The sequence below is a fragment of the Chiloscyllium plagiosum genome, unplaced genomic scaffold, assembly GCF_037043375.1.
Source record: "Chiloscyllium plagiosum isolate Xiang-an unplaced genomic scaffold, Cpla_swu_hap1 HiC_scaffold_30, whole genome shotgun sequence".
NCBI classification, from domain to species: Eukaryota; Metazoa; Chordata; class Chondrichthyes; order Orectolobiformes; family Hemiscylliidae; genus Chiloscyllium; species Chiloscyllium plagiosum.
This window is the reverse complement of record NW_028270168.1, coordinates 50,504,528-50,516,907: the sequence shown is the minus strand read 5'-3', so window position 1 is coordinate 50,516,907 and position 12,380 is coordinate 50,504,528. Positions and strand designations below refer to the sequence as shown.

Here is a 12,380-nt window from a genome sequence, read left to right as displayed (position 1 = left end):
TTCTTAGGTGGAAGATGAGGCGCTCTTCCTCCAGGCGTCGTGTTGCCATGGTCTGGCGATGGAGGAGGCATGTCCTTGACGGAGTGGGAGGGGGAGTTAAAGTGTTCACCCATGGGGCGGTTGGGTTGGTTGGTGCGGGTGTCCCAGAGGTGTTCTCTGAAACATTCCGCAAATAGGCGGCCTGTCTCCCCAATATAGAGGAGGCCACATCGGGTGCAGCGGATGCAGTAAATGACGTGTGTGGAGGTGCAGGTGAATTTGTGGTGGATATGGAAGGATCCCTTGGGACCTTGGAGGGAAATAAGGGGGGAGGTGTGGGCACAAGTTTTGCATTTCTTCCGGTTGCAGGGGAAGGTGCCGGGAGTGGAGGTTGGGTTGGTGGGGGGTGTGGACCTGACGGGGGAATTGCGGAGGGAGTGGTCGTTCCAGAACACTGATAGGGGAGGGAAATATATCTTTGGTGGTGGGGTCTGTTTGGAGGTGGCGGAAATGACGAAGGAACCGCCATCTCCAAACAAATCCCACCACCAAGGATATATTTCCCTCCCCTCCCTTATCAGCTTCCGGAAAGACCACTCCCTCCGCGACTCCCTCGTCAGGTCCACACCCCCACCAACCCAACCTCCACTCCCGGCACCTTTCCCTGCAACCGCAAGAAATGCAAAACTTGCGCCCACACCTCCCCTCTCACTTCCCTCCAAAGCCCCAAGGGATCCTTCCATATTTGTCACAAATTCACCTGCACCTCCACACACATCATTTACTGCATCCGCTGCACCCGATGTGGCCTCCTCTACATTGGGGAGACAGGCCGCCTACTTGCGGAACGTTTCAGAGAACACCTCTGGGACACCCGCACCCACCAACCCAACCGCCCCGTGGCTGATCACTTTAACTCCCCCTCCCACTCCGCCATGGACATGCAGGTCCTTGATGGCTGGAGGAAGAGCACCTCATCTTCCGCCTAGGAACCCTCCAACCACAAGGGATGAATGCAGATTTCTCCATCTTTCTCATTTCCCCTCCCCCCACATTATCTCAGTCCCAACCCTCGGACTCAGCACCGCCTTCTTGACCTGCAATCTTCTTCCCGACCCCTCCGCCCCCACCCTCTCTCCGGCCTATCACCCTTACCTTAACCTCCTTCTATCTATCGTATTCCCAATGCCCCTCCCCCAAGTCCCTCCTCCCTACCTTTTATCTTAGCCTGCTGGACACACTTTCCTCATTCCTGAAGAAGGGCTTATGCCCGAAATGTCGAGACTCACCTGCTCCTTGGATGCTGCCTGACCTGCTGCGCTTTTCCAGCAACACATTTTTCATCTAATCTACTGTGCAGCTGACTTTACAGAAACCAACAGTCATGCTAACAGGCAGTGGTGTTCTTTCTGCTGACATACTTCAACACGACGTAAGCGAAAGGTAAGCACAATTTTAAAATAAATTGATTTATAACCATTTTGAATGGCTGGACTTTGGTGGGCCATAAAATAATTCACCAGCTCCACACAATTAGAACCGGTAATGAGCTACACTCTCCGGAAATATTGGGCAACTGAGTCAGCAGTGAAAAGCTGACTCTGATAGGCCCTTTTAAATCAGGGTGATTAAGCCAATAATTTTCAAAGTATATCAAAGTATACCGTGTGGGCGGTATGGTGGCACAGTGGTTAGCACTGCTGCCTCACAGCGCCAGAGACCCGGGTTCAATTCCCGCCTCAGGCGACTGACTGTGTGGAGTTTGCACATTCTCCCCGTGTCTGCGTGGGTTTCCTCCGGGTGCTCCGGTTTCCTCCCACAGTCCAAAAATGTGCAGGTCAGGTGAATTGGCCATGCTAAATTGTCCGTAGTGTTAGGTATAGGGGTAAATGTAGGGGAATGGGTCTGGGTGGGTTGTGCTTTGGCGGGTCGGTGTGGACTTGTTGGGCCGAAGGGCCTGTTTCCACACTGTAAGTAATCTAATCTAATCTAATCTAATCTCCACTATTGGGATCGGTTTTTCTTCTGTCATCATGCGTTTAAACTTTCATCATATTTCTGCATTTTTCCATACCTGTTCACTCAGCAATATATTTTTCCAGATGACTTGTATTGATTACAAAATATTTTTTGCAATTGTAGTAAAAACATTCCATTACAAATAAACAATGACAGAGCCTTTTGACTTTAGAATTGAGTAATCCAATCAATGTTTGGAATGGATTTTCAAGAAAGCATTTATATTGGGATGAGCCTCCCAGCCACACATTAAAATTGCATAAGGTGACCCTGCAATGATGCCGTCTGAGCTGGGGGCAGTTTAAGAATACTGTTTACAGGTACGGGTATGGTACATAAACTACCCTTTCATTTCAAATTTTAAAGTCAGACTGGCAATTAAAAGTTTCTGCATATATTTACGCATGCAAAGCAGTTTCTCATATTATCAGTTCAGAAAATAGAATTTGTTCTGCAATTTTCTGTCGTACCAGTGGTGCAGGATTGGTTAAATGGTAAACATTGCTGCTTAATCCTGTAAGTTTTCTTCAAGGTCAATTCTGATCACATTATTTCTTAATACATATAATTATTTTCAAAAAAGCTCTCCGACTCTGTGTAAAACTCATATCGAAGGTTTTTAAAATAATAATTATTAAAAGCCTTTCTGAATTCCATCTGTTCTAGTCGTAAAATGTCTTGTATAAAGATGAAACTTAGTGTTTGAAGTAAAAAGAAAACAAAAACTTGCCATATAAACCAATCCAAACTGTTTATTTTCATTTTACTATCAACTCAAATGTAATACTCATTAGACTTTGTATTATCCAGTCTCCATCACTAATTTCTTTTTCTATGATTTGGAGATGCCGGTGTTGGACTGGGGTGTACAAAGTTAAAAATCACACAACACCAGGTTATAATCCAACAGGTTTAATTGGAAGCACACTAGCTTTCGGAGCGACGCTCCTTTTTCAGGTGATTGTGGAGGGCTCGATCGTAACACAGAATTTATAGCAAAAATTTGCAGTGTGATGTAACTGAAATTATACATTGAATAATTGATTGTCTGTTAAGCCTTTCATCTGTTAGAATACTGTATTCTAACAGATGAAAGGCTTAACAGACAATCAATTATTCAATGTATAATTTCAGTTACATCACACTGCAAATGTTTGCTATAAATTCTGTGTTACAATCGAGCCCTCCACAATCACCTGATGAAGGAGCGTCGCTCCGAAAGCTAGTGTGCTTCCAATTAAACCTGTTGGACTATAACCTGGTGTTGTGTGATTTTTAACTTCTTTTTCTATGATTGCATTGTTCAGCTTCTTTTGGGTGATGGCCTGCACACTGTGAAAAAGGCCTCAAAGACAAATGTCTAATGAAAACATTTTCAGAATTGACTCCTATCCATTTGGGAACTGTGCTCTTATTGAGCCCTAGGCTAATGGGTTAGTCATTTTCTCTGTCTGCCAATGTGGACAATGAATGCTGAGCCAGCCAGCGATGCCCCCATCCCACGACTGATTTTTTAAAAAAAATCACTTTGTGCTAACATGGACACAGGCATCTATGAGTTTTAGTTTGGTTTTAGCTGACACTGACTTGAAGGCATCTAGCCTCTATGTGGACCATTTCTTTTTGAATGCTCACTGATGTTAGTGCTTACTTGCAAGTGTATGGTCTCTGTGGGTATCTCTTTGGAATCCATCCTGGGACATCTTTGAAAGAGATGAGGTGGTCTTTGAAATTGTTAATAATAGAGATGAATGTGTGTAAAAAAGTGTGCAAAATCATTAGCACTACCAAAGCTGTAAAATAACTGTTAAGATATCAAAGAACTGTCCAAATTTATTTCAAATGTTAGACATATGGAGGAATTTAGGTCTGCTTTAAAACTATAGAGGGATTTAGATCTGCTGAGCCTTACATTTTTAAAAAAAGTGATGATTTTAGAAAACAAAATGGAATTATCTTTCATTCTTTTGACATAAATCTGAGGGTAATTATCAGAGGATTTTTGCTGTATATCTGATTTTACAATCTAACCTTGTTACAGTGGGTTGCTTGATAAATTAGTATATTTCTTGACAGATCCAAGTGTTTATAGAATAAAAGTGAAAGCAAAATAGATGTAGATTTGCTCACTGAGCTGGAAGGCTTATTTACAGACGTTTCATCACCCTACTAGGTAACATCTTCCGTAGGCCTCCAGGCAAAGCCCTGCTGCTGATTCCTGCTTTCTATTTATATGTTTGGGTTTCTTTGGGTTGGTAATGTCATTTCATCATGCCTTGACATTACCAACCTAAAGAAACCCAAATAAATGACATTACCAACCCAAAGAAACCCAAACATATAAATAGAAAGCAGGAATCAGCAGCAGTGCTTTGCCTGGAGGCCCACTGAATATGTTACCTAGTATGGTGACAAAATGTCTGGAAATGAACCTTCCAGCTCAGTGAGCAAACCTACATCCAAAACCTCAACCTGAGCTACAAATCTTCTCAAAACTTGTGAAAGCAAAATACTGCAGATGCTGGAAATGTGAAACAAAATGTAGGGAATCTCATCAAAAACAGAAAATGCTGGAGAAACTCAGCAGCTCTCGCAGCATTTGGGAATAAAGAAACAGAGTTACCATTTTGATGTGTGACTCTTTGATAGTGCATACATTTTTGTTTAATAAGAAATTAAATATTTAAGTGAAATGTCTGAAATCTTGAGAATTTAATTCAAATTAATTAAATGTGCTGTCTTTCATCAATTACTGTGTTTTAAAAATAATTTTGCAAGGGACAATATGCTTGTTTCATTTCAGCATGATTATGAGAATGAGTAGAGTGGGCAGGTGGTTGCCTTTATTGGCATGGAGGGGATATTGGAAGTGTGAGAGGGGGGTGAAGGATGACGAAAGGAGAGGACACAAGGGCTGTTCAATGTTTTAATTAAATAAAAACTTGAACATAATGCCAGATCACTAAGTTCGGCCTTCCATGCAGTCCCTCTCCACATCTGGAAGCCTGCATTCTCTTTGTAGGGTTGGTGGAGTCAGATCCATGAGAATCTCACCATTCTAGAATTAAAATGAGCACTGTCTCCCAGGAACGTAGCTAGGAAATGTAACAAATTTACATTCTAAGAATATCAAGTTTTATAAATAATTATACTTTAAGCAGTATATTTAATTCCAAGATACAATGGAATTGGGGATCCAGGGGATAGCTAATTAGCGTTTCTACCTAAAAGGCCTAAACATTTTTAGTTATGGAATGCTTCCACCACCTTCAACAATTACTCCTTTTGTGACCAGTGTATTATAGCAGCAATATATACCATCTACAGGATGGACTGCTGAAACTTGCTAAGCCTCCTTCAACAATACCTTCTGAACTTACGACCCTACCACCAATAAAACAAAGGCAGAAAATACATAGGAAAATCATTATCTGCAAGTTCCCCTATAAACCACTCCCCATTCTGATCTGGGACTATATCATTATCCATTTGCTGCCACTGGATCAAAATCCTGGACTTTCCTTCCGAACTGTATTCTGGTTGCATCGACACTGTAGGAATATAATGGTTCAAGAAAGCAGTTTATCACCAGCTGCTCATGATCAATTATCTCTGGATAATAAAAACTGGCCTAGTAAGTAAGGCCCACTCTCTGTAACAAATTTAAAAATAAGTGTCTCTTAAAAGGGCAGAGGGAATTAGAATATGAGGGGGATTTTTGGTCAAGTTAAATGAGAGATTTTTTCTGTTTTTTTTTAGTTTCCTACTAAACATTGTGTAAAGTGTTGCTTTTCATTAATTTATGACAAAAAAAAAGTTTTAAAATTTAAAATCAATCAACCAGTGACTGATTCAACCAATCACTGGAAATTCAAATACATTTTAGAAGCTGTTAGTCTTCATCAGGGTAACATCTATATTCCTTTATTTACACCTTTTTTCATGCATCTTTCCAACATCTGCAGTTGTTACACAGAAGTTGGGAACCAATGTGCAGATAGCAAATCTCACAAATGCAAATAAATTAATGATGGGATAATCTATTCTGACTGAGAGTTGATTTGAAATAATTTATGTCAGGAACTATATTCTGCTTACATTCACAAGCTATAACAGAGGTATGTGCCATACAAGGAACTTTGCAAAAAAAAAAGTACACATAGGAGATACATTTCACCAAATTCTAAAATAAGATATATCATTGGCCAATGCCTCTGAAGGCTTCTCTACAGGTTAATGGAGAAGATCTTTAATCAAATAGACTACTCAACAAAAGGATAAAATGTTTCAGAAGATTCAGGTTCTTATGAAGTTCTGAGAAACAGGGATAAGGATAAACTCATCAAATGTGGCAATACAGTTATATTTGTTCATAAAATGTTAATTGCAGATACCTGAGGAAGAACGTGTGAACACCTCTTTTGGAATATAAAGTTTGTCTTCTGAATTTTTTGCCCAATCTTTCATTCCTCTTCTGCCTTTCATTGGGAAGCTGATATCAGTTGACACAGCAGATACAGGCTCTCGTTGTATACTAGTCACTGAAAAGATGAGGATAAAGTTATTGCTTCAATCACACTTGGTCTTATCATATTATTTTCCATTGTAGTACAATATTACCAATCAATAAGTGCCTGGCATACCTTCTAGTGGCTTAGACTGTAACCATAACAAAACAATGAAGCCCAAGTTTGATTCCTGATTCATGCCACATTTGCTTATCTCATTAGACTATAAGAAACAGAAGCAGAATTAGGTCATATGACCCATCAAATCTGCTCTCCAAGTTGATCATGGCTGATACGTTTCTCAACTCCATTCTCCTGCTTTCTCCTCACAACCCTTGACCCCTTACAGATCAAAGAACAAGGAACAAAGAAAATTTACAGCTCAGGAGCAGGCTCTTCAGCCCTCAAAGCCTGAGCCGACCTAAATCCACTGTCTAAACCTATCACCCAAATTCCTAAGCATCTGTATCCCTCTGCTCCCCACCTACACATGTATCTATCCAGACACACCTTAAATGAATCTACTGTGCCTGCCTTTACTACATCTGCTGGCAACGCATTACAGGCACCTACCACCCTCTGTGTAAAGTACTTGCTGCGTATATCCCGCTTAAAGTTTTCACCTCTCATCTTGAATGCGTGACCTCTGATGATTGAATCCCTCACCCTGGGAAAAAGCTTATCACTATCTATCCTGTCTATACATTTCAAGATTTTGTAGACCTCAAACAGGTTCCCCCCCCAACCCCATCTCCTTTTTCCTAACGAACACAAATCTAACCTACTCAAACTCTCATCGTAGCTAGTACCTCCCATATCAGGCAATATCCTCGTAAAGCTTCTCTGCACCCTCTCCAAAGCATCTACATCCTTTTGGTAATGTGGCGACTAGAACTGAACACAGTATTCTAAACGCAGCCAAACCAATGTCTTGTACAATTTTAACATGACCTGCCAGCTCTTATACTCAATACCCCATCCGATGAAGGCAAGCATACCATATGTCTATTGACCACTCAGATATATCTACCTGTGCAGCTACCTTCAGGGTACAATCGACCTTACCTCCCAGACAGATCAGGAACCTATCTATCTCTGTCCTAAAAACATTCAATGACTTGACCACCACAGCCTTCTGCAACAATTAATTTGACATGTTCACCACCCTCTGGCTGAAGAAATTCCTACTCATCCCAGTTCTAACTGTCATCCCTTCAATCTGAAACTGTGCCCTTGAATTCTAGTCTCTTCTACTAGTGGAGACATCTTCTCCTCATCCACTCTTCCCAGGCCCCTCAGTAAATTTCAATCAGATTTCCCCTTTCTAAATATCAGTATGTACAAACCCAGCGTCCTCAACTGGTCCTCATATGACTAGTCCTTATTTCCCAGGATCATGCTTGTGAACCTCCTCTGGGCACCCCAGCACATCCTTTCTAAGATGGGGCTCAAAACTGCTCACAATATTTCAAATGCAGTCTGACCAGAGCATTATACAGGAGAGAGTGAGGACTGCAGATGCTGGAGCGTCAGAGCCGAAAATTGACGTTGGAGAAAGCACAGCAGGTCAGGCAGCCCCTGAGGAGCAGGAGAGTTGATGTTTCTGCATAAGCCCTTTATAAGCGATTGACAAATTGAGGATATTATTTCTAAATTGCAAACTTTTAAAATGTGTATTGGCTGTAATGTGATTACATCGCCAACAGTTTAAGCGCTGTATTTAAAGCACTATTTTTCTATAACACAGGTTTGCACAACATAACCACTGCGCTAAAAAGAACTACCTGTTTTTAGACTTCCAAAAGCATTTGATAAAATGACATATACAAGGTTAGTATGCATGCTAAGCGGTAATGGTGTGGGAAGTATTAAGCTGTTTATTGTGAATGCCACCTAACAAAGAACGTAATACGGCGGATGTTCCCTGACACAAATAGCAATGCAATGATATTTGGAAAGGGTCAGGCAATGGTTGGTGAGGCAGACACTCCAACTCCTGACTTCCCTCACCCCTTACCTGTTCTCAGTCTCATTCCTCTTCATTTCCAGGTACAGAACACTCCATCTCCTTCGTCCTACTCCCATGCAGGCCTCTGCCTCCACCTCATTGCCACAGTAACATCATTGGCATGTGCATTGTCATTTTCTCCGACCTGTGCAATAATGGTCACTGGCCATGTCTGAGAATGCAGGGTGGCCATGTTGCATTTTGGGTAATCAATCCAAATATATTTGTGTGGAAAGGGGACCAGTTGACTATCAGGAAACAATATCACAATGATTCAGGATATGTGGACTATTTTCCCCAGCACTGGAAAATATAACTAGAGTATTCATAGGAAGTGGAATTCACTTGCTGGCCATTTATTGTTCTACTTACACCTGAGAAGATGGTGGTAAGGTTCCTTCTTGAACTGCTGCAGTCCATTTGGTGCAGTACACATAGTGCTGTTAGAGAGGGTTGTTCCAAGATTTTAACTCAGTTAAGGTGAAAGAACAGTATTATATTTCCGAGTCAGGATGGCAAGTGACTTGGAAAGGAACACATAGGTGGTCATGATCCCATGTATCTGTTGACTTTTTCTTTCTAGATTATAGTAGTCATATGCTTGGAAGATGCCATCTAAAGAAGTCTTAGTAAGTTTCTGCACTGCATCTTGTAGATAGTACTATGCATTGGTGATGGAGGGTTTGTGGATGTGGTGCCAATCAAGTGGCTATTTTTGTCTGGGATGATGTCAAGCCTCTCAAGTATTCTTGGAGTTGCACTCATTCAAGTGAGGTATATTCCATCACAGTCCTGAATTGTGCCTTGTAGATGTTGGACAGGCTATGGAGAATGAGGAGAAGAGTTACTCATCACAGAATTTCTAACCTCTAAACTGGTCTTGCAGCCAGAGTATTTGTATGGCTCACCAAATTCAGTTTCTGGTCAAAATGCTGATACTGGCTGATGCAATGCCAATGAATTTAAGAGGCAATGGACAGACTCTCTCTTGTTGCAAATTGTCAATGCTTGGTACTTGTGTGATATTAGTGTTATATGCCACTGTTAGGCCAAGCTTGGATAGTGTCCAGGTCTTGCTGCATTTGGACAAAGTCTATTTCATTATCCAAGGAACCAAGATGGTTCTGAACATTGTACAAATATCAGAGATCATCCCACTTATGACCGTATAACAGAGCAAAGGTCAATGATAAAGATGATTGGGCCTCAGACCCTACCCTGAGAAATTCTGGTAGAGATGTCCTGGAATTGTGATGATTGACCTCCAACATCCTGTCATCTTTGCTTGTGTTCAGTAAAAAATCCACCAGCAATGTTTTTCTCTTATTCCAATTGACTAGCTTTGCAAGGGCATTCTGATACTACTTTTGATGTGAAAGACAGTCACCTTCACCACCTTTCTGGATTTCAGTTCTTTTGCCCATGTTTGAACCAAGGCTATGATGAGATCAGAAGCTAAGGGCCTTGGAGGGTCACAAATGAGAGGCAGTGAAAACATTATTGTGAAGGAAGTGCTGCTTGATAGCACTGCTTATGGCTTCACTGTTGATCATGGGTGAACTAATGAAGCACTAACTGGTTGGTTGCATTCATCCTTTTTTTTGTGTACAGGACTTTTCTGTACAAGTTCTTCATTCCTGGTTATATGCCAATGTTGTATTGAGATTGATTGGTGAGTAAAAACTTGACAAGTCCTGGAATACTATTGGTGGAATATTGTCAAGAACCCCTCAACTTTGCAGTATCCAGTGCTTTCAACCATTTCTTGATATCTTGTGGAATGAATTGAATTGGTTTAAGACTGGATTTGGATCCTCAGAGGAGGCTAAGATGGATCAACCACTCAGCACTTCTGGATGAAGGTTGCTGGAAATGCCACAATGTTGTTCTGGAAGAAGTTCTGGGATTTTGACCCACTGACACTTAAGGATGGGTGAAACATTTTCAAGTCAGGATGGTAAGCGGCTCGGAGGGAATCTTGCAGGTGGTACTGTTCCCGTGAATCTGCTGCCCTTCTGGATAGAAGTAGTCATCAATGTGGAAAGTGCTATCTTAAGGACGCCTGGTGAATTTCTGCAGTGCATTTTGTAGATGTTACACACTGCTGCTACTGAGCATTGGTAGTGGATGGACACTTGTGGATATGGTGTCACTAGGAGACTATCTGATCCATCAGTCAAGGTAGGGGCAGTAAATGGTAATCAGGAGCAGTTTTGTTACCTATTTTTGACTTGATGCAATGAAACTTCAATCAGGATGTAATCAATGTTGAGGAAACAACTTGCTCCTGACAGTATATCATGGTGTTACCACCTCTGTTCTGCCTATCCTGTCATTGGGTGATCAAAGGTGACCTGATCTGTAAAGTATGATTCTGTGAGTATGACTGTCAGAATCCTTACAGTATGGAAGCAGGCCATTCATCCCATCGGGTCCACACCGACACTCCAAGGAGCATCCCACCCAGACCCACTTTCGCACCCCTCTAACCCTGCATTTGCCATGGTTAACTCCCCTGGCCTTCACATCCCTGGACACTATGGGGTACTTTAGCATGGCCAGTCCACCTAACCTGCAATTCTTTGGACTGTGGGAGGAAACCGGAGCAGACAAGCAGACACGGGGAGAATGTGCAAACTCCACACAGACAGTGGCCTAAGGATGTAACGAACCTGGGTCCATGGCACTGCGAGGCAGTAGTGCTAACCGCTGAGATATTGTGCCACCTCTCACTATGTCAGGTTGTTACTTGATTAATCTATGAGACAGCCCTCCCAATTTTGGCATGATCACCTGGATGTTGGCAAGGAAGACACTTCAGCATCAACAGGGCTTAATTTGCCTTTGATGTTTCCTATGTTTAGATCAATGCTGGTGCTTCATCTGGTTTTGTTCCTTTAAGATTTATTTAGCAGGTTTGATACAACTGAGAAGTGTTTGAAGCTAGTTAATCAGTGGCTGAGATGGAGTGAGTGCAGTGGTGCTGTGAAAATGGAGTGGCAAACTGCAGCATGAACCCTTGCAGAGTGCAGAGGTAATTAACCTTCTTACGGGATTGCAGAATATTTTCACCTTGGAGACAGCCCTGACCCAGGTATCTATTTTCATCCAGGCTCTGATGGCATGGCCTCCTTTGCCAGTCTGGACGAAAGATCACTCCTCTTCCACCAGGAACTCCAAGTACTTGTCAGGAAACAGGATGCCAGCAACTCTTTTTGAACCATTTTCTCAATTACAGTGTGGAACAGCAGAGTGTGATGGTGCGTTCCTGGTTTGCAGCATCTTAAGTATTGCAGAGCTGCTGTTTAAGTATAGCATCAGAGACCATGAACACAACAAAGTCCCGGCAGTAGCAAGCACTTCCACCTGGCTTGTCATATGATTGCATGATATGATGCTGTAGAAGTTGATTGTATAATTAATTAATAAGCTGAAGAGCAGGTAATCATGTGAGAAAAGTTGACACGACATAGGCGATGGGAACGGAAAATTCAGCTCCATGATGTATCGTCTCCGTGTTTAACCAGAGGTCTCTTTTATAGCCTACCTTAATCTTTCGCATTATCAGTTGACTGCACGCGTCATTAGTGAAATGCTGCCCCAATCACTTAATGAAATGGGTTTTGCTTGCTCATGGCTGTCACTTGAAATTGTAACTTTAATTGTGTGGGAAAGGGGAAAGACAGAGAGCTGAAGTGGTGCTGGTTTGGACATGGAATAATGTTGACATAACTTCAGTGCAATCTCAATTCAAGATCAGTATTAGTGGGTGAACTGATTAGAATGTGGATTCGTCCAATCTCATTCCAAGACAATTACTGGTTTGTAAATTGATCAGTATGTGGGAGTGTCACAACTTCAGCCAA

The 12,380-nt window shown here is 41.9% G+C and overlaps 1 protein-coding gene across 7 annotated transcripts in view; it reads right to left on the bottom strand.

The window, feature by feature from the left end:
• The window catches only part of adgrb2 (adhesion G protein-coupled receptor B2), an 805,995-nt gene that overhangs the window by 312,877 nt on the left and 480,738 nt on the right, over positions 1-12,380 (bottom strand). For all 7 annotated transcript variants that reach the window (XM_043717943.2, XM_087976927.1, XM_087976929.1 and 4 more), the window contains one exon: positions 6,393-6,539. In XM_043717943.2, the coding sequence (XP_043573878.1) occupies positions 6,393-6,539 (147 nt within the window). The remainder of the gene's footprint in view (positions 1-6,392; positions 6,540-12,380) is intronic.